The sequence below is a fragment of the Zingiber officinale genome, chromosome 10B (assembly GCF_018446385.1).
Source record: "Zingiber officinale cultivar Zhangliang chromosome 10B, Zo_v1.1, whole genome shotgun sequence".
In the NCBI taxonomy this organism is placed as follows: domain Eukaryota; kingdom Viridiplantae; phylum Streptophyta; class Magnoliopsida; order Zingiberales; family Zingiberaceae; genus Zingiber; species Zingiber officinale.
In genome coordinates, this window is record NC_056005.1 from 27296653 (window position 1) to 27320798 (window position 24146).

A 24146-nucleotide genomic window follows, 5' to 3' on the forward strand; every position below is an offset into this window, starting at 1 on the left:
AAACAAATAGGGGCTTTTCATTAGGATGGAGTATTACAGATATAACAGTAGTATTATTCACCATAATCTATCTTATGATAAAATGATCCAATTTTTAAAGAGGTATGGCTGTTGCGAAAATAGATGTGATACAGAACATGTCCACGTATTACATGCCGTATGGTGTTTCCAGGAACGACTGTTGCAATAAGATATTGTAATATGCTTATTTTCTGCCACTTTCTCATGTGAGTCCCGAGTTGATCGTCAAATTGTCATGAGCTTGTGACATAGCGTTTCTTTCGCACTTTACTTTTAATTTTATTTCACTGGCATTATATGTTTTTATCTAATTGAATAATTCGAATATTAATTCCTTAAAGAGCCACCGATTTTAATAATTTCACAGCATGTTCATTATTGGCGTGCCTGCTTAAACTGAAGAGATAGAGAGAGTAGAATAAAATGAGAATTTCAATTTCTTAGTTAATTGGAAAAAAGAAGATATTTTACTATCACAAATAAAGTAATAGTTAAATTGCTCTAATTCAACTAAAATATTACATACATAAATATAAAATATGTTATTATTATTTATTAATTCAATTAAAATTATTTAAATTTATTAAAATTACTTTCATTTAACTATTCCCGCTGAATCATAGCGACTGTCATTAGCAGGTACGGCGGTAAATGCTAATAAGAGCATCTTCAATGTGGATATTTGGAGGAGGTGTTTTTCAAATATCTCCTTTCTCAAATATTTCTCGTTATGGAGGATATTTGAGGGATGAATGAAAATTACTTGTACAAATTTGTACTCGATAATTTTCTTTTGTGGGGCTCATTGAAAAGTGGGTTGCCATTCTTTTGAGTTTTTTATATATATATTTTTTATTTTAATTAAATATGGTGGGCTCCATCAAAAATACGAGTTGATGTGACTTTTAGATTTTTTTTATTTTTTAATTTATTTAAATTCTGGACATTAAAAAAAATAAAAATAAGAGTACGTTGGAAAAATTAAATATTCTAGAAATCAAACGTTCGGAAAAGTAAACGTTTGAAAACGTTCGAAAAATTAAATGTTGGGTAATATTCAATTTCTCCCTATATATACATCCTTTTTTTCATCTATTTTCATCATTTTCATACTCATTACCTATAAAAAATTTAGAGAGAAATGAATAAAAATTCTAGTCATTATTTTAGGGATTTGTTCAACTCTCTAAATATTGACAAAAATTCTAGTGAAGAAAGTTCTCGAGTCCGTCCTAATTTCTTCAATCCTCAATTTTCATTCCCCACTCAACATCCACCAAATTTTCAACATTTTCCATACCCACCACCATATTACCATAATTTCCAAAGTTATCCAAATTCTTTGAGTGGCGACTCTCGAGCTCCGTTTTATACATATCCTCCAGAATATTGACAGAGTAGTCAGTATTTCATGCAAACCTCATCTCATGGAATTAATCTGCTTCAATCACCAGAGATTCAATCAAATGAATCGAGAACAGTTAGTGTTGATGCAACTGACAGTGATAAAGATACACTTTATGCAGTCCCCCGATTTACAATTTCCTCCATTCTTATCTTAAATAGGGTCCGCCGATATTATTCTCAATCAAGCACCAAAGATGGGTAACGAATCAGATGAAGACTGTAGCAAGCGAACAGTATGGACAATAGCAGATGATAAGCTCATTGCAGCTGCCTACACAATTATAAGTGAAGATTTAGTAGTTGGTAATGTCTAGAAGAGTGAGTCATTTTGGAAACGAGTTGTGGCATACTTCAATACCAATCGAGCTAAGGGAGCTAAAAAGAGACCTGCGGAGAAAGTAAAATCACATTGGGCTTCATTGAAAAAGATCGTAAATAGATACAATGAAATCTACAATAAATGATATAATGATCGACCAAGCGGATGAAGTGACGAGGATTTGATGGTGCGAGCTCATGAAGAATACAAAAGTACTTTTAAAACTACTTTCCAATATGAGCATGTGTGGAGAATCGTGAAAGATAGTCCTATGTATGCTCCTCAATCCTCAGAGCGACGAGCTACAAAAAAAAAAGTAAGAACATCAGAATTATTTAGTGCACATACTGACTCTTCTAATCCTAACACAACTGCTAATATAGATGATAGAGAAATCCGATCTCGTCCAATGGGACAGAAGGCAGCAAAGAGGAAAGACAAAGAAAAAGTAGGCATAATTGATGAATTGAATCAGGCTATGCAACAATCAATGACACATTTAGAAGAGTATAATAACAATAAGAAAGTTGATCAACTCATCCAAGCACATCAACTCCTCGTAATGGACACACGAGGTATGATTGATGAACAACTTCAAAATCATCTAACAATATGTGAACAGCTAAAGAAAAAATTGAACATATAGTTAATTTCTATGGTTTACTTTATCTGCTGCATGCTTATTTTATTAATTGTAGTTTATCGTTATGTATTTTATTAATTAAATATGATTTGTATATCTGTATTTCAGTTTTAAATTTATAAAATATTGTAATTAATTTCTATGGTTTACTTTATCTATGTTTATTTTATTAATTGTAGTTTATTGTTATGTATTTTATTAATTAAATATGATTTGTATCTCTGTATTTCAATTTTAAATTTATAAAATATTTGTATCTGTATGAACTTAAATTTATATATCATCTATTATTTTTTCTTAAAATTAAATATTAAAATTATCGTGGGCCGTAAATATTTGGTTGATGAGATATTTGATTGTGGAATTAAGGATATTTGAGAGTGAATATTTGATGGGTGGGACCCATAAACATTTGATTGGTGGGATATTTAATTGTGAAAGTTGAGATATTCGAATAGTAAAATATTTGAAAGATGATGTAGAAATAGAGACCATCAATATTTGGGAGAAATATTGGATGTTCTAACAAAACTCTTTTAATCTTTTACCTATTAAATGGTTTATTCTTATGTCGTATGTTTATTTGTGCTTAACCGTTTCTGTCTTTCTGAAGTCGCTCGCTTTCGGGATCGTCATCCACCTCTCCATTTCCCGTTTCCGCCGCCCCTTCACGCCACTTCTCGGCGGCGGTCCCACCGGACGAACTCCGAATTGACCAACGGAAGAATCGATCGGGAGGAGAGGAGAAAAGACCAGGATGGGTAACGTGAACGGGAGGTACGAGATCGAGGACGACAACTCCTTCGGCAGATCGAGACCCGACGCGGACGACAGTTCCGTCGACGTCTGCGGCACTAGATCCGTGGACTCAGTCGATGAATGTCCTCCAGAGAGCCCTGGACGATCCCGAACTCCCCTCATGTTTGCCCCCCAGGTGGCCGTCTTGCTCTTATCCCTAGATCACCACTTTTATACGTTCTTTTCGAGCTGATGAGACAATAATCGGATTTACATTTGAGCTCAAAATGATAGGTGGGAGAACGGCAAAATACTTCCTCGACTAAATTCTGCTTTCTTTGCTATGTTCTTGTTAGTCCCAAATGACCATTGATTTCTAAAACGCGATATGCGGAGAAGCAGTTTTCATTGCTCATGAAATGTTTTGGTCGAGGGATTAATTTGAACTTCTGCAGTAGAAAAGATTCATTGGAGAGTTGGCCTCCTATTCCAATAAAGCTATTGTCTGTTTTAATAATCTGTATAAGAATAAAAATAAAGAAAAAAATATCTAAAACGTAACTAAGTTTATTTGGATGCATTTCTTCATACTATAAACATCCAATCGAAGAGAGAAAATTCTTCACAAACAAAGGGACTTTCTTTTTGATAAATATTTGACAAGTTTTTCACTTGAGATACAAGGAATATAGGACAAATTCCATTCTACCTTGAAAAAGAACAAGGAGCTGACCAAAATTCTAGCTTACAGCTATCTGAAAATTTTGAACTTATTTCAACCTTATTTTTGACTAGCCTACCTTGTGTGTGCTCCATTGTGCATCATTTGATGCAGTATTCTAAACATGAGATTATATCAGTTCTGGAATCCTTTCTTTTGGGATTGCTATGGAGCAGCAGCTATAGGAAGTCATCTTTTGCGCAAAACTAAATGTGTTTGTTCCATCAGAGTGAACAGAGCCAATTTGATTTGCAAGTATGAAAAAATGCTTAAATAAATGAAATGTAATCAAGAACACTTTAGACAAATGTAAAAACTCCTAGACATATGTAATCAAGTAGATTTCTATAAATTAGAAATTTATGCTTATATCATAGATATCATAGGCAAAAGACCATCCCTATGGTCTAACCTTAGCAGGCTGTTTTGACTCTTGTTTTTGTTCCTTTTGCCAATTAGTAGTAGTATGACTGTAGCGGAATCTTGGAAGATATTGCACCTTGTCAAAAAGGTTCAAAGATTGTCAAATTAGGACTAGCAGATTTTGTGAGCTATGAATCTGAAATCTAAATGATGTTCATAATGGGGCCCAGTTAGACCGGAGTTGGAACATGCCAAATTTGGTGACCCTAAGCATATTTAGTTTGGTTAAGATTATTGTTTTCCTGTTTTAATGAATTTCTCTCTGTTAATTATGTGCATGTAGCATCACATGCAGCCAATATAATTTGACTATTACAAACATTTTTCTGTTCTTGTTCATAGAGGTTGTTAATTTGTTTGACAAACATATGTTGTAGAGGTTGTTGATTCATTTGGTTAGCACATGTTATTCTTATTGGTTTTAATCATTATTGCTTCATTTCAATAGTTGATCTTTCTTCTCTCTCTCCTTCGTTGGTGACATAATAATGTGATTCTGTAGAAATTGCATAATAATTAGAACAATTTGCAAAAGTGAACTTCTACATGGGCAGTTCTATACTCACTAATTTGATAAAGTAGATCTGCACATGGAATATTTTCATCATCCTCTCCTCTTCGTTCACAGCTTTTTATCATAAATATATCCTCGTGGAGATGAGAATAATTATAAATTCAAAATAAAGATCATCACATAATTTTCATTTACCATAAATACAAGTAGCATGAAAATGAATGATTATGAGATCATATAGTTATAAAAAAACACCATTTATAGATTAGATTAATATCAACTAAATTAAATTTAAATTCAACTATATGAAAATGATATTACACCTTTGTCATTCAATACCATTAGTCTCAACTGTTTGGGACCAACAACAAGAATCAGTGCGCAAGCCTTTAACCAGTAGTAATATTTACATCCTTAAATCTTTTTTCATGTATTTTAGCTAGATTTTTCTTAACTCTCCTCTGCCCCCAACTTCAACTACAACTGCTTCAAACTACAAAATTCACCAATCGTCTTTGAGCATATGCCTATACTATCTTAACTTTTGTTCTCTCATCTTATCACCAATCGGAGGTACACTTACTTTTTCCTAGATAGTAGTGTTAGGATCCTTCGTACGGCTAGAGAGGGGGGTGTGAATAGCCGCCCCAAATCGCTCTCGTTTCTTCCTACAATTAGGTTAGTCGCAGCGGAAAATACAAAGAAACGAAAGAGAAGAAAAACAAACCTTAACACGAGGATGTAACGAGGTTCGGAGATTAGGGCTCCTACTCCTCGGCGTGTCCGTAAGGTGGACGAGTCCGGTCAATCCGTCGGTGGATGAGTCCCCGGAGAACCGGCTAATACAATATACTCCTTGTGGGTGGAGAAACCTCGCCACAAACGTTTGCAACAGCAAACAAAGAGTACAAGAGCAGTAAGAAAAGCAATACAATATGAACACAATCGCACTCTACCAATTGCTTGCTTTCTTGTCGACTGGAGGTGAAGCAGCAACTTCACGCGACGCCTACAACAGCAGGAACCCAGCCGGAAGCTCACGCGAAGCTTTGGAGGAGCTCAACAAAGCTCAAGCACAGCAGCACTTAGAACAGCAAGAAGGAAGAAGAGTTATCGCGCAGCAGCAGCCCTCGACCCCTTTATACCTGCGAAGAAGACAGCGAAGAAACTAGCCGTTGCGTCGCAACGGCTAGAACCCTGATCGGTCTGCGGACCGATCAGTAACATCTCGACGGCTCGCACCGATCGTGAAGAAGTTTATGCTTGTTTCTCGATCGGTCCACGGACCGATCAGCCTACCGATCGGTCCCGCACCGATCGGCGTATGTAACCTTGCAGTACTTCGATCGGTCGTGGACCGACAGATACCGATCGGTCCACGACCGATCGGTAACTCTTCCTTCGCGACGTCTCGATCGGTCCCCGCATCGATCAGATCGATCGGTCCGCGGACCGATCACCGCCTCTTTGCCTCGTTGCTGGCGATCGGCCACGATCGATCAAGAATCGAACAGAGCTTTCAGCCAGATGTCGATCGGTCACCGGACCGATCGAGCAACAGACACCGATCGGTGCGGTGACCGATCCGTAGCTGGTTCGCCCAAACCAAGTCCCAAGACTTCCAAACCAATATCCGGTCAACCTCGACCTATTGGTACTTCATCCCTAGCATCCGGTCACCCTCACCTGCTAGAACTCCCTCGCCAAGTGTCCAATCCTTTGACCTACTTGGACTTTCTCAACACCGGACGTCCGATCATCCCCGATCCATCTGGATTTTCCCTCGCCCACTCACTGGGACTTTCACCGGCTTCACTCACCGTGATTTCCACCGCTAACATCCTCGCCAGGATTTTCCACCGCTCGGCTTCACTCACTGTGACTTTCACCGGCTTCACTCACCAGGACTTTCCTTTCACCTAGCTTCACTCACTAGGATTTTCACCGTTCCCGTGATTTTCACCTGCCAGCTTCACTCACTAGGTCTTTCCCTGCCGGCTTCACTCACGGATTTCTCCACCGCCCGGCTTCACTCACTGGGACTTCCACCGGCTTCACTCACTGACTTTCTCCCGCCAAACTCCTGCTTGGACTTTCCCGCCAAGTCTCCATACTTGACTTTTCCCGTGCAGCTACCGCTTGGACTTTTCCCCTGCCAAGTCTCGTGCTTGACTTTTCCGCCAAGTCTCCATACTGACTTTTCGCGCCAAGCTCCCCTGCTTGACTTTTCCGTTCACAAGTCTCCATACTTGGACTTTTCAGTCAACCAGTCAACCTCGACCTAGGGTTGCACCAATAATCTCCCAACCATCTATTCTTGTCTCACATCAAGAATACAACTCTTCCACGAGTGTCAACATCAACATGCAACTCAACTAGGTCAATCTTGACCTAAGGTCGCATCAACAATCTTCCCAAGTCAAACATCAAAATACAACTCGAGTCAAGTCAACTCGAGTCGGTCAACCAGTCAACCTCGACCCAAGGTTGCACCAACAATCTCCCCTTTTGATGTTCGACAAAACTATAATCAGTTAGGTTAACCCGATAACCCAACTTAGGTTTTCCAACCATCTTCCAATGTCCAATGTTCTTTCCTCGAACATTCTCCGGACATTCTCCCCTTAGGTTAACCCGATAACCTAACTTGGGTTCTCCAATAGTTCTCCCCCTTTTGACACACATCAAAAGAATTCCAATGTTCTTCCTCGAACATTCCTCGACATTCTTCCCTAGCTTAGGTTAACCCGATAACCTAACTTGGGTTCTCCAATAACACTCTCCCTTTTCGACACACATCAAAAAGAATATCCAAAGTTTCTTCCTAATGAAAGTCTCATACCTTTCATCGAAACTCTTATTTTCCCTTTGATACTAAGCTCAACAATCCACTTAATGATAATCCCATATCACTAATCCTTAAGGAGTAAAACTCCCCTAAAAGTCAACTCCCTCGACTAATAGTTAAACTCCCCTAAAGGCCAACTCCCCTTGACCATTGCACCAACAATGTCTTGAGAGTTTCAAACCTTTATAAATCTAAAACTAATCGTCACCAAATTTCGACATGCAATTTCAGACATCGCACGCTTATCGAGACCTCACCGGATCGGTCACTGCATCGATCCAAGACTGGATCGGTCCACCGATCCGAGCCTCTGGATCGGTCCAACACCGATCCGAATCGATCATGTGGATTTGATTTTCTTCTCCGAAATTCGAAACCCCTAATAAATTCCAGAAAATTCGAAAAATTGTGAAATTTTGAGGATACATTCCTCATAACATACATTATCATGGAAAAATAGTTTTCTATGAAAATAGTTTCCATTTTCAAATCTTGATACAAAATTCGAAAACTTTGAAATAGTTCAAAGTTAAGTCATCTTTGTATCATCTTGCTCAATGAAGAATGCTATCACTAGGAAAGCTTCATCAAGGTTTTTCAAATCAATTTTAACATGCTTTTAAAACCATTACAATTCAGGACAATAATCTTAGGGCTAAATGTACATGACTTGTACACAAGCTTTCCCTACGATCCCTTTTCTTGAATTAGGCTCATCTAGGTACAAAACCCATGCACCTTGATCCTAACTCATGATCCTAATATCTCACACACATCTAAAGTGTATCAAACACATCCAAGTCAATTTTGATGTGAGATATGGGTTAAGGTCAACTTAGGCTAAGTTCTCATGCATTTTCTAAACACCAATTTGATCTCAATATCAAATTATATGTTTGTCCTTAAATCAATTCAATTGATTATTAATGCAAGAGATGATGACATGGCATAAATTAGTAACATAAATGAAAACATGTGCCAATGTCATGATGTCATGGCATAAAGTTTGAAACTAAACTAACACATGACATATAAACTAGCCTAAGCATTATCATGACATTTCAAATGATAATAAAACTAAACATGATGTCATGACATGTGAGGGTAAACAATCATGGCAAGATTTAGCATAAATAAATATACCTAGATTACCTATCTAAGTATCCTTAACCACTTTGCTAACCTAAAATTTAACCCTTGATTGCCCAAAGTGCTCCAAGAAAATGTCAAAACCCAAATTGGCATTTCTTGATCTCTTGTTTGATTTATATCATTTGAAATTCTACAAGAGTAGCACTTCTAAATTAAGGCCCGGATTGCCTTGATTACCTAAGAGAATATCAAAATCCCAATTTGACATTTCTCTAGGTTTTTCCAAATTGTGTCAATTCAAAGTAAGATTAATATATTCTCACTTTGGCACACCTTACTCTTCCAAGGAGTGAATGATAAAGATTATTCCATTTCATTTTCAAAGGTTCCCAAAAACCTTGAAAATGCTCCTTGAGTGTCAATTTCCTCAAAGTTGGGTTAACTACCCTTCTTATTGGAGTTGACACTCTCTAACCCATCTATGGGATAGAGAAGATGCTCCTAGGAACCCAATACCTATTAGAGCTCATTGGGTTCACTAAATATTCACTAGGGATAACTTCCCTAGCAACCCTCCTAATGACCCTCTTAGGCTTTGAAGCCTTGGTCATTTGGGTCTCATCAAGGTCAACTATAGGGGTGACTCCCCTTGTAACCTTGGTAATGGTCTTCCTAGCCCTAGGTTTTGTTCCATAATCGAATGGAACATTATGATAGGTGGGCTTGACCATTTGGGACTTAGGTTTGTGACCCAAACCTTTCTTGTCCTTGGACTTGGGTTTTTGACCCCTAGACCCTAGAGTCAAATCCTTAAAAGCCTTTTCTAGAGAGTCAAGTCTTGACCTCAAGACTTGATTTTCTTTCTCTAATACCTCAAGTTTTGGTTTGTCATTCTTTCTTGAGGTGTTCCTAGGCATGTGTCTAGTTGATTTAGGGTTTCTACCTAGGTTTTCCTTAACCTTAGAAGGGTTAGTCCTAGGGTTAGCATTCCTAGTAGTATCCCTATCTAGGTTGACATGTTTAGCACCTAAGCACATGTGTTGATTTCTAGTGTTAACATGCTCATCATTATTGACTAATGCAATAAAATTACTAGCATGTATCCTACTAGAATTGCACGAATGAGCCTTAAAAGATACCTTAGGGTTTGCCTTAGCTCCCCCTATCGATGTGCATCCCTTGTCCTTGTGAGGTTTCCTCCCCTTCGGACATTGGCTCCTATAGTGTCCCCGTTGCTTGCATTGAAAGCACACCACGTGCTTCTTGCCCTTGCGTTTCGGGACTCCGGCTTCCTTGACCTTTGGCGCCGGTGGAGTCTTTCTTACCCTCTTTGGACATTTGCTCTTGTAATGTCCACACTCCCTACACTCAAAGCATATTATATGTAACTTATTTGAAATTGAAATGCTTGAGTTACCTAGGTTTGGGCATGGGTGTGAGCTCTCTTCCTCATCCCTTCCGGAGGTAGATGCCTCTTCTTCTTGCTCCGAACTTGAACAAGAGGAACTCTCCTCCTCTTCTTCCTTGGATGTTGAGTAGCCCTCAACTCCCAATTCGCTCCCTCCATGATGTGAGCTACTTGGCTCACTTAGCTCCTCTTCATGGCTTGAACTTGAGCTATCCTCATGGAACTTCGCCAAGTTGTTCCACAATTCCTTGGCATCGTTGTATCTACCTATCTTATGCAAGATATCACTAGGTAATGAAAATTCAAGGATTTTCGTTACCTCGTCGTTGATTGTGGATTGGTGGATTTGCTCTTTCGTCCACTCCTTCTTCTTGATAGGTTTTCCTTCCTCATCCATCGGTGGGGAAAACCCTTCTTGTACACAAAACCAATTTAACATATTAGTCCTAAGAAAATACATCATCCTTACCTTCCAATATGTGAAGTTGTCGTGAGACTCGTAGAAGGGTTGAATCGTGACATCTTCTCCATAGAGATCCATCTCTAGCCCGTGCTCCCGTGTTGATCCGTCAAGAGCGGCCTCGCTCTGATACCTTCGTACGGCTAGAGAGGGGGTGTGAATAGCCGCCCCAAATCGCTCTCGTTTCTTCCTACAATTAGGTTAGTCGCAGCGGAAAATACAAAGAAACGAAAGAGAAGAAAAACAAACCTTAACACGAGGATGTAACGAGGTTCGGAGATTAGGGCTCCTACTCCTCGGCGTGTCCGTAAGGTGGACGAGTCCGGTCAATCCGTCGGTGGATGAGTCCCCGGAGAACCGGCTAATACAATATACTCCTTGTGGGTGGAGAAACCTCGCCACAAACGTTTGCAACAGCAAACAAAGAGTACAAGAGCAGTAAGAAAAGCAATACAATATGAACACAATCGTACTCTACCAATTGCTTGCTTTCTTGTCGACTGGAGGTGAAGCAGCAACTTCACGCGACGCCTACAACAGCAGGAACCCAGCCGGAAGCTCACGCGAAGCTTTGGAGGAGCTCAACAAAACTCAAGCACAGCAGCACTTAGAACAGCAAGAAGGAAGAAGAGTTATCGCGCAGCAGCAGCCCTCGACCCCTTTATACCTGCGAAGAAGACAGCGAAGAAACTAGCCGTTGCGTCGCAACGGCTAGAACCCTGATCGGTCTGTGGACCGATCAGGCAACATCCTGATCGGTCTGCAGACCGATCGTGAAGAAGCTTTACGCTTGTTTCGGCCCCGATCGGTCCCGGACCGATCGACCGCCATGCGTAACCTTCGATCGCGGACCGACAGATACCTGGATCGGTCCACGATCGATCCCACCGCTCTTCCTTCATGACGTTGCTCTCGACGGTCCCTGCATCGATCAGAGACGGCCTCGATCGGCCGTGGACCGATCACCGCCTCTCGCTTCGTTGGCCGACGGCCACCGATCGACAAGAATCGAACAGAGCTTCGATTCGATCGGTCACCGACCGATCGTAGCAACAGACACCGATCGGTCCGGTGACCGATCCAGCTGGTTTGGCCCAAACCAAGTCCTAAGACTTCAAACCAATATCCGGTCAACTTTGACCTATTGGTACTTCATCCCTAGCATCCGGTCACCCTCGACTAGAACTCCTCGCAAGTGTCCGGTCAATCCTTCGACCTACTTGGACTTTCTCAACACCGGATGTCCGATCATCCCCGATCCATCTCGATTTTCCTCGCTCGCTTCACTTACAGACTTTCACCGCTTCACTCACCGATTTACACCGCCAACATCCCGCCAGATTTTCCCACCGGCTTCACTCACGGGACTTTCACCCGCCTCACTCACCAGGACTTTCCTTTCACCTAGCTTCACTCACTAGGATTTTCACCGGCCACACCGTGATTTCCACCGCCAGCTTCACTCACTAGGTCTTTCTCTCTGCCTCACTCACCAGGACTTTCTCCAACCGCCTGGCTTCACTCACCAGACTTTCCACCGCCTGGCTTCACTCACCAGACTTTCTCCGTGCCAAACTCCCTGTTTGACTTTTCCCCTGCCAAGTCTCCATACTTGGACTTTCCGCGTGCCAAGCTACCTGCTTGGACTTTTCCCCGTGCCAAGTCTCCGTACTTGGACTTTTCCAGTGCCAAGTCTCCATACTTGGACTTTTCGCGTGCCAAGCTCCCTGCTTGGACTTTTCCGTTTGCCAAGTCTCCATACTTGGACTTTTCAGGTCAACCAGGTCAACCTTGACCTAGGGTTGCACCAATAATCTCCCAACCATCTATTCTTGTCTCACATCAAGAATACAACTCTTCCACGAGTGTCAAACATCAACATGCAACTCAACTAGGTCAATCTTGACCTAAGGTTGCATCAACAATCTTCCCAAGTCAAACATCAAAATACAACTCGAGTCAAGTCAACTCGAGTCGGGTCAACCAGGTCAACCTTGACCTAAGGTTGCACCAACAAGTAGTAGTTTATTTTTTATCATTTTCAGTAATCTCAAACATCCGTTTAGTATTATGATCTTCTCTGTTGCATTAGGTTTTTTTGAAGATGATAATTACATGTTGTACATTAATTACAGACTAATTTATTACATCCTTTATGTTGATATTATAGCATTCTGGCATTACAAAAATTAATGTAATTGTATTCTTGTTATTAGAATTAAACAATTAATATGATTAGTGCTCATATCACTTGAATATTGCTCGTTCACAAAACTTTGAGGTGTGTGGAGGGTATTAGTAACTTTCATTAATAATGTTGGGGCTACTAAATCTATAACCATTGTATATTAATTTGCATCCGATTCTGGTAATATAAAGACATACAAACATCTAGTAATCCATACCCTGCAAAAATGTATTTTTGTATTTGATGTAAGATATGGGTGTGGTCTTTTGCTTCCCTTTACCTCATAGAGCGAGTGAGAGAGAGGGCACGTATGCTCAGTTAATTGTATGCAAGAAGACTCTTTCCTTGATGTAAATTTATACTCAATGGAGATTAGCAAAGTATGGCAATGAATGATTTGCCAAAACAATCACATTTCCTCTGTATATCACTTAAATGCCTAATATACAAGAGCATGGGTAAGATAGTGCTATGTAGTTGAGTTTCACTTCCACAATTATGGTTTGAAATATTGATCTATTATTGTCTCGTCTCTAGCCTTAAAATCTTAATTGCACATTATTAGCATCAGTTGCTTAGTTTATACTCCATAGTGAATAATGACTGATAAGAATGTCAATAGAAATTAATGCCTTCATAATCAAATTCCATATATCGAGCTGGTCAGCCAACGCATATTCTTTATTGAATCATAGGTCCTCAACTGTTTATATTTCTTGAAAATGTCATTAAGTTTGCTATTTTATCATTTTATGTTGTTTCTGGTCTCTTACAATAGCTTCATGCTAGTCACTTGTCTTTTCAGATATTACATATTGATGCAAATAATGTTTTGTTAACCTGAATCAAATTCTGACTAGACTACTGACTAAAAATGAGATGGAATTTTCTTTTATTGTGGATTTTTCCTCTTTGAGTCTCTCTTAATTAGTTTGATTTTGTGTGGTTTTTAGTTTTCTTATCTGTTTAGGGCATGCAAACAAAAAATCTATAAGGTTATAGGTTGTTTCTTTCAGGATGTGTCTTACTTCATGTGTTCATTATGGGTTATCTGGATTTGCTTTTTCATTCTTCTTTTTTATAGCTTATTGTATGTAAAATAAATTGAAGGAAGCTATGCTACAATTATAGTACTTAGTAGGAAGAACAGATGAAAATCTGTCAGCAACTTCTGTAGCAACCCGCCTTTTATGTTTCCAATATTGCTATTTTAGTGGTGTAACATGGATGTAGAACTATCTTTATTTGAATTTCTCTTCAGCAGTAGTTGGTCTAGGAGAGTATAGATGTTGAGACCCTTGGCTATGGATCGCGTAATGGGACGGTTTACTGGTTGGTCGGCAGGATCAACCTTCGTCTTCTTGGTTTTACGACCTTGACGGCCTATGGTGGTAGGGGGGATTTGAGGCTCGAGGAAATTAGAGAACCTCTCGATCTATGGATTTAATTTCTTTTTTTTGTAAAACTCAATGATAATTTTTCTTGCATTATTTCAACCATTTAAATACAACTAGGACATTCCTTCTCAACGAAGAAGAAGACAACCCCTGAATAAGAAAATTTTTATTCTTACTAAAAATAAAAAGATACTAGACTCAATTCTACTTAAAATAAAAGATACTTGACTCAAATAAAAATCAATTACTATAAATTATTATAGACGAATCAATTCTCTTGATTTGCACCATCCTTTCTAAATCTGTCGTGCGTGTATCTCTTATATTTGATGAGCTCCAGATTCTCTTTTGTTGTATGGGCTCGGTCCATAACATTACTCCCTCCCAAAGAAACGAGTTTGTCCACAAACACGAATGATGGGTAACGTTCCATGATAGCCACTGCATCTTCCCATGAAGCCTTGGTAGGGGATAAGCCCTCCCAATGAACCAGAATTTGGGAGCGTCCACGATGTCGATGTGAGCAATAGTCGAGAACTGCTAGAGGAGAAGGAATGTAATCTTCCTGATGTATGGGGGAAAGAGTGGGGACGCTAGGGATGCTGCCATGATATTTCTTTAAAGAGGACACATGAAAAACTGGGTGGAGCTTGGCGTGGTCTGGCAATTGGAGTTTGTAAGCAACATTACCCACACGGTCAATGATTTTAAAAGGCCAATAAAAGCGAGGAGACAGTTTTGAATGGTTCTTGGACGCTAAACTTACTTGACGATAAGGCTGAAGCTTTAACAACACCATATCTCCTATCTCAAATCGTACCTCCTGATGGGATGAATCATATTGAAGTTTCATGCGATTTTGGGCAGCAAGAAGGTTTCCTCGTTGATTCTTCAGAAGTTGTTCCCGAGTTTGTAGCTCCTGATCTATTGATTCAATATGAGAAGTACCAGCGAATATGATAATAGGCGTGGAGGCGATCGCCCATACATGACCTCGAACGGGGTGGCCTTGAGGGACGTGTGATAACCGGTATTATAACAAAATTCTCCCCAAAAGATCCAATATACCCATTTCTTTGGAAATTCTCCCGTAAAGCAACGCAAATACATCTCAATAACCCTGTTCACGGCTTCAGCCTGGCCATCCGATTGGGGATGGTAAGCGGACGAGAAACAAAGTTGTGTCCCACTAAGGCGAAATAGCTCCTTCCAGAAAGAACTAGTGAAGGTTGCATCACGGTCGCTGACGGTGGTTTCTGGAAGACCGTGAAGCTTAAAAATGTTATCAAAGAAAACTCGAGCCACCTTCACAGTTGTGTATGGGTGTGATAAAGGGATGAAATGAGTATATTTAGAGAAGCGATCCACAACAACAAACAATATAGTTTTACCCTGAGATAGAGGCAACCCGTCAATAAAATCCAAGGAAATGTCTGACCACACTTGGTGAGGAACATGCAAGGGTTGTAGTAATCCCGCGGGCTTTAAATGCTCCACTTTATTGTGTTGGCAGATTGGACATTCACACACAAACATGTGAACCTGCTGTTTCATCCCGGGCCAATAGAAATCTCGTGTAATTCGATATAATGTCTTGTGATATCCTTCGTGAAACTCATTATGTATCATGGTTATTATTTTAGAAGTGAGAGGAGATGTAGCAAGGAGATAGATTCTGCCTTTGAAGAATAAAAGCCCTTCCTTGTACTCCATGTGACCTTCGCCTCGCTGTGACACCTGAATAAGGTGTTGAATTGCCGGGGAAGTAGAGTATTCAGATTGGATGTCCTTTGTTAAATTTAATTTAGGCATGGAGACAGCGGTCAACTGTCCATTATTGTTGTCACGACGTGAAAGTACATCTGTCGCCACATTGTTTCGGCCTGCTCGATATTCGATGAGAAAATCAAAACCCAGCAGCTTACTAATTCAATGTTGTTGAGGCGAGTTGGTAATCCGTTGTTCTAATAAAAATTTTAGACTGTAATGGTCAGTTCGAACCAGGAACTTGTGTCCCCAAAGATAAGCATGCCAATGACATATAGCTTTGGCCAATCCGATGAGTTCTTTCTCATAAGCTGGGAGCTTCTTGTGTCGTTGGGCTAAGGGACAGTTAAAAAAAGCAATGGGGCGTCATTCTTGTTGCAGAATTGCACCAATCCCCATATCCGAGGCATCACAATCCACCACAAATGACTTTGAGAAATCGGGCAAGGCAAGTACCGGTGTGGAAGTAAGGGTGATCTTTAGCTTTTGGAATGCCAATTCCGCCGCCTCATTCCATTCAAAAGAGTTCCTTCGCAAGAGGCCAGTTAGAGGGGACGCCAACACTCCATATCCTTGGACAAATTTACGATAGTACCCCGTGAGCCCCAGAAAACCACAAAGGGCACGAAGAGTAGTGGGTTGTGGCCAATGGAGAACTGCTTCAATTTTTCCATTATCGACGACCACCCCTGAACGAGAAATGACGTGACCATGATGGACAATTTTCGTCCGAGCAAATAAACACTTAGATTTTTTTAGGAAGAGGTGTTGCTGCTGTAATATCCCAAAAACGAGCTGCAAATGGTGGAGATGTTCCTCCCAAGAAGCACTATAAACCAGTATATCATCAAAGAAAACTACTACAAATTTTCTCAAAAACTCGCCAAAGATATTAATCATAAGAGTTTGAAAAGTTGAGGGGGCGTTGGTGAGCCCAAATGGCATTACTACAAACTCAAAATGGTCATGGTGAGTGCGAAAAGCCGTCATGGAAATGCTGTCTGGTTCCATTCGGATTTTGTGATATCCGAATCTGAGGTCCAACTTAGTAAAATAAAAGGATCCATGTAATTCATCAAGCAATTCATCGATCACAAGGATAGGAAACTTATCTTTAATTGTCTTTTCTTTGAGAGCCCTATAATCCACACAAAAGCATCATGTGTCATCTGCTTTTTTTACTAGTAAAACTAGCGAAGAGAAAAGAGTTGTGCTTTGTCTAATCAGACCCTTGGCAATCATGTCATTGCATTGACGCTTGATTTCATCTTTTTGCGCATAAGGGTATCTATAAGAACGCACCACGATAGGGTTGGTACCTTGTTCAAGTAAAGTTTTGTAGCAGCACTTACAAAAAGGTGGAAGGCCGTTGGGTTCCTCAAAAATTGCAGTATACTTTTCCAGAATATGTCGTAGTTGTTTTTCATGAACTTTTGGAAGGGTAGTTGTTGCGAGAAAGGCCACTTCTGCTGTTAGAGTAGCACCTGATCCTTGTAAATAAATGGTGTTGTCGGTATGTTGAAAGCTCATGCGCATCTGGGAAAAATCCCAAAGGATGGGACCAAGGGTGCGAAGCCAGTTGACTCCCAACATTGCTCCAATGCCCCCCAATGGTAGAATGAAGAATTCTACATTAAATTTGTGATCACCCAAATGGATTAATACATTGCGGCAGACCCTAAGGCATTGTAGTCGTCGCCCATTAGTTACTGCCACCCAGAGCGCAAGACTTTTGTCAATAGATAAGCCCAAGATTGATGCAAGTGCTGAATTTAAAAATTAATGAGTACTTCCCGAGTCGATGAGGACCAGCAAGGAGGTGTGGTATTCGTCCTTGAATCCGCATGGTTTGAGGAGCACGGGTGCCAGTGATCGCATTGAGGGAAATTTCAACATCCTCGACGTGGTTCTGTTCATCATAATCTTCTAATCCCTCAAGCCAAAAAAGACGTTTGCAACGGTGACCAGGAATGTAAAGTTCGTCGCAATTAAAACAAAGGCCCTTGGCACGCTGTTCTTCTATTTCCGTTCGATTTAATCGTTTGATAAATGGTTGCTTCAGTGGCAGGACAGGGGTGCGCCGCGGTGTGACCGTTGATTCAGATCGTTTGGAGCGGCGTTCATAAAGACAAGCAAAACTCATAGCCGAAGTGAGATCTTATGGGTGATGAAGCTCGACTTCGATAGCAATGTGATCTTGGAGGCCACTAATGAATATTTGCACTTCTTGTTCTGAGGTTAAGGAACTCGCTCGAGCCGCCAATTGTTCGAACTTTCTGGTAGCTTTCCACGGATCCTGATTGTTGAAGTTTTGCAAGCTTGCCCAATTTGTTGTTGTGAATAGGTGGCCTAAACTTCAAATTACACTGATCTTTGAATTCCTCCCATTGAATATGAGGTCGATCACGTTCGAGTTTGATGAACCATAGTTGGCCATCTCCCTCAAGATGGAACGAGGGTAGGCCCACCTTTTCTTCCTCCAAAGTGCGTTGATGGTGAAAAAAATGGTGGCATCGATTGAGTCATCACAAAGGATCAGATTCACCATCATAACATGGGAAATCCAGTTTCGAATATCGTGGTATATATGAGGATCCCTCCTCATGGCCATGATACCCTTTGGAGTGGTGCCTTTGTGGATCGGTATGATTGCTGCTCTCTTCACCTCGATGGCTGTTGTGCGAGTGTAGATTAGAAAAGCTTTTCGACAATTCCTCTAGTTGAGCATGGATGAGTTGCTGCCGTTTTTCATTGGAAGCTTTGCCCTCCTGGTAGATTTTGAGAAACACATCAAAACGTTGTTGAAGTGCTTGTGAGTCACCCATTATGATGGGTTTTGATACCAATTTGTTGAGACCCTTGGCTATGGATCGCGTAATGGGACGGTTTACCGGCTGGTCGATATGATCAACCTTCGTCTTCTTGGTTTTACGACCTTGACGGCCTATGGTGGTAGGGGAGGGGGGATTTGAGGCTTGAGGAAATTAAAGAACCTCTCAATCTATGGATTTAATTTTTTTTTTTTTTGGTAAAACTCGATGATAATCTTTCTTATATTATTTCAACCATTTAAATACAACTAGGACGTTCCTTCTCTCGACGAAGGAAGAAGACAACCCCTGAATAAGAAAAGTTTTATTCTTACTAAAAATAAAAAGATACTAGACTCAATTCTACTTAAAATAAAAGATACTTGACTCAAATAAAAATCAATTACTATAAATTATTATAGCTGAATCAATTCTCTTGATTTGCACCATCCTTTCTAAATTTGCCGTGCGTGTATCTCTTATATTTGATGGGCTCCAGATTCTCTTTTGTTGTATGGGCTCGGTCCATTACAATAGAACAATTGTTTTATGTACCATCCAATACTAACATATGTTTAAGGCATGTTTTTTTCTTAAAATTAAGGTAGCATGTCTATTATTGCTAAAGAACGAAATAATTTTATGTTTCAGATTCCTGTACCTCCCTTGCAAAGCTCTGATAATCTATACAATGAACATCACCTATGGATGAAAGAGCCTGATCAGTCTTCTGAAGTCTACCTTGAAAAGGGTATTCCTACATTGTTCACGTGGAATTATGGAGGAAATGTTGTCTTAGTAGAGGGATCATGGGATAACTGGGCTTCAAGGTATATTTTGTTTCAGAAGTATCTTTTAATTTCAGACATCTTTCCTTCATTCAATGGGGATTTGTTTTGTTATCCAAGAAAAATCTAACTGGAGATAAGAACTTCAAATTGTGCTTCCCTCAGGAAGCCAATGCAGAGATCAGGCAAGGACCACACGCTCTTAATGAATCTCCCATCTGGAGTTTACCAGTACAAGTTCCTCGTTGATGGACAATATAAATGTATTCCGGATCTTCCTCATATTACCGATGAGATGGGAAATGCAACCAATGTTCTTGATGTCCATGTGAGTTTATTTGCATTGCACTGTGCATAAATTTTTTCTTTGGTTAATTGCATTAGTGAAAAAGGCAAGTTCTGCCTGTAAGATTTCTTTAGCTGATCCCTGGAACAAGAACATAGTTAAATAGATTCTAGTTGGTTCACCAAGTATACTTTCCTGTTGTCTTTTTGCCAGGATTATGTTCCCGAAAATGTGGAGAGCATATCGGAATTCAACTCTCCACCATCACCTGGCTCCAGTTATAGTTTGTCCTTGCCCAGAGATAAGGATTTTGCCAAGGAGCCACCAGTTGTCCCATCACAGTTACACCTAACAACACTAGGAATGCCGGATACTGATGAATCCTCACTCAAGCCCCAGCACGTCATCCTCAACCACCTCTTTATCGAGAAATGTTCACCTTCCCAGTCAATGGTAGCCCTTGGCCTGACGCACAGATTTCAGTCCAAGTATGTAACTGTCGTCCTATATAAACCAACCAAAAGATGACAGTGCATTTCTTGCTGCTCTCAAAAGCTGGTAAAAGTTGCATGGAACTTGGCTGGATATCAATTGATACCATATATATTCTCAATTGTCAGGTACCTCCTGCTGCAACTTCTGCATAGCCTTGCTCTCATTTTTCTTTTTCGGATTTGAATCGCCACTTGCCATTTCTCTTCAATGAGTTGTTTCTTTCCAGAGTGATTGAGGTTAGTCATCAATGTGTAAAGACAAAATTACGTCATTTTTAGATTCTCTTTTGTTATTTATTTTTGCATTGTGAAAAAAATACAAGATTTCTGTTGTATTCATCTAATTGATATATGTGATTCAAGTCCAGATCAGGGTTGTTAATTACGTTTCAGTCCATATTTAGTGCACGGTTTTGCAGGCTTGAACTGATGAACTTTCCAATCTATTTGGATATGAATATAATTCTATTACCCATCATGTCTCATCTGAATGAGTTGTTATTATAAATAAAATAAGAATATGTGGAACTAAAATTCTCATACATTTTATCTCAAGGCATTGATTTTATTTTAGGGAAAATTTCATTAGATTCTCTACAATATTCTTTCTTTTAGAAAAAAAATAAGACTTGAATGGTTGTTTTCGAATTTTTTAATCTCTACTGATCAACACCATTAAGTAATAACATAATTATATGGCGTTATTCTGGGAGTTAATAATGTTAAGTTGTTAAGGCACTACTTAAATGGCTAGGATTAAAGTGATATGATTTTGAAATTTTTAATGGTTTTGAATATATATATATAATGCAGTTGAAGAGACTAAATGAGATATGTTTTTCTTTATTTTAAATTCCAGAAAAAACAAAAGTTAAAAATCAATATAATTTGAAGGAGTAAGAACAAGGATGACGTCAACTTGATTAAGAAAATTTGAACCAGCTCTCTGATACAGCATTAGGCGACGGGTCCGTGCAGGAGCGCCAATGCGCGCCTCTTCTTCGCCAGTTTTTTTTAACCTTCCGATTATTTTAATAAGATTTTATATTTAAAATTTAAATGTTGATTTATAGTATTAAATATAAATTTTTTTAAGATGTGCAAAGGTATGCTACCTAACGAGTGTGAGATAATATACTCGTGCACACCTTAAAAAAAATCGATTTAATTTTTTTTTATATTTAATACTATAATTCAATTTTTAAATCAAAAGATAAAATTTAATAGCATAATATATATATATATATATATATATACTTCGTTTGTGAAAATGGTTGAGGTATTGGATTAAATTTAAGTACCTCAATTACGGAATCATTTAGTTGTCTAACGTTTATTGTGTGATTATGAATGAAATCCGACGTGGATGATCTGACATAGTTAAAATTTAATTTTTTTAATCCTTCTCTCATCAGCATATAATAATTTTTATTTTTTTTCTTAAATTAAAATAAAATTCTCTCTTATCTCTCCTATTATTGCATGTAACTATCACTGTGGTATTGATACTATAACTTTGTAATAACGGCTACAACTATATAGTAACTGTTACAACGATATAGTAGTTACTATAACAGTACAATAACTGCTATAATAATACAGTAACTGCTACAACGTTGTAGTAGCTACACATAGTAACTGTTATAATATTGTAGCAGCTACATCACCTTTAAAAATTAATACCACAGTGGTTGTTGTATGAGAGAATTTTATTTTAATTTAAAAAGAAAGAGAGAAAAATTCTTACATGCAGATGAGTGAGACATTAAAAATATTATATTTTGATCACGTCAGATCGCCCACGTTAAATGTCGCTCATCAGGGGCGTAGCTATATAAGGCTTAGGGGGTGCGGTCGCACCCCCTGAAATTCAAGGAAAATATTAATACGGTGGGAAAAGAAACTAAAAAAAATGTATAATCATAAATTTTAAAACTTTCTCATCTTTTTAGCAAAAAATTTCAATTAAAACCCTTTCAACTTAACCCATTTTTCTCTTTTCCCAAGTCAAATTTTCCTTTATTTGTTTTTCTTCTTCCTCCTCTAGTTCCGAATTTTTATTTTCCTCTTTTCATTTTTTTTTCTTCCTATAATTTCTTTCATATTCTTTTTTCTAACTCTAATTTTACCCACAAAATCTTTCGCAACATGTTGCTGTCGTTATAACCCAAGTCGCTATCGTCGGACACCGATTGCTACCATCGTCATTGTCATTTGTTGCATGGTTGTTGTCTTCACTTGGCTAACGTTGTCGCTTCGCTAATGCTCTATAAAAAAAATACCTTTTAATTGAGGTGAAATTTACTTAATTGATTTCTTTCGCTTAGCCGACACCATTGTTTGCTGCTAGCATCACTGTCATCGTTCGCCAACTCTGTCGCTTTGCCCCTCCTGAATGAAAATCCTAGCTACGCCACTGTCGCTCATGGTCCTGTAGGAAGCGTCAGACATCATATATATATATATATATATATATATATTTATTTATTTATTTATTGCGGAGCTCCACCAATGTATTTTTTAAAAAATTTATTTATTTTTTTAAGTTTGATTATGTCAATTAAATTTTATCTTTAGATTTAATAATTAAATTATAATATTAAGTATAAAAAAAATTTTAATTTGATTTTTTTACGATGTATACAATATGACAGTAGATCCTTTATATATCTAGGAAGATTCACGGTGTAACAAAAGATGTTTTATTTTTAAGTAACTTTTTGTGATTTTCAAATAATTTTTTTTATCCTTAGTTGAATGATGTACTAATTTTTTGAATATATATGTATTCAGATATTTAAATTTTAATAATGATATATTTATAGAAATTTTTTCCTCTAATAAAGAATGTAATAAAAGGATATTGAATTTTTAAGTTGATCGTCACGTGCACTTTTCGATTTATCCTAATGATCAGTAAAAATTTTTCATAGAATTAAATCGATCATCTTTCAAAATAACCAATGAGACTAAGTATTATTTGTTTTTAACTAAAACTTAATGATTTCTTGAAAACTTATCTCGGATATGAAACTGAATATTTAAAGATGTCCTGATTATTCCCGATAGGATTGCACGATGAGTCGTCACTTTGTCCGAAGCAATCACATCTTTCTTCTAAAGATTAATTATTATATCCTAAACGGTAAGACAATCCTATAGGTTAATAACTATACCCTAAATTAAATCCTAAACGCTAATTATTATATCTTAAATTTTAAGTCCGGTCTAAATTCTAAAGTTATATATATATATATATATATATATATATATATATATATATATATATATATATATATATATATATATAGCGCTGATATCCTGTGTGACGCGCACAGTGTGCGACTGTACGTGTCGCGCAGGATTTCAACATTTTTTTTTTAATTTTTGAATTAAAAAAATAATTAAATTATTTTTTTAAAATTTAATTTTTAAGATTCAGATTTTTGGTTATAGGATCGAAGTTATTTTTTTTTTATTTTACCTCTAAGGTTTAGACTTTGAGTTATAGTATCAAAGCTATTTAGGGTTCAGACTTTGGATAATAGTATCAAAGTTATTTTTTTTTAGATTTTACCTCTAGGGTTTAGGCTTTGGTTATAGTATCAAAGCTATTTTGTTTTTTAGATTTTACCTCTAGGGTTCAGGTTTCCCAATTAGATTATAGTGTTTGGTTTAAAAAAAAAATAAAATTAATTTAAGTATTTATTGTGTATTGTAATATGTTGAGGGGATATATTAATGTATTAGAAATTTATATAAGGAAATATTAATTTTTTAATTTAAAATATTAAAAAATAAAAAATTAGACAACAGCATATC

General features: G+C 38.2%; 1 protein-coding gene across 1 annotated transcript; it reads left to right on the forward strand.

The window, feature by feature from the left end:
- Nucleotides 1-2964: 2964 nt before the first annotated feature.
- LOC122030171 (SNF1-related protein kinase regulatory subunit beta-1-like) lies at nt 2965-20706 on the forward strand. Its single transcript, XM_042589340.1, has 4 exons — nt 2965-3324; nt 19408-19586; nt 19710-19872; nt 20044-20706. The coding sequence occupies exons 1-4, from the start codon at nt 3148-3150 to the stop codon at nt 20356-20358; spliced, it is 834 nt and encodes a 277-aa protein (XP_042445274.1). The 5' UTR covers nt 2965-3147; the 3' UTR covers nt 20359-20706.
- The last annotated feature ends 3440 nt before the right edge of the window (nt 20707-24146 follow it).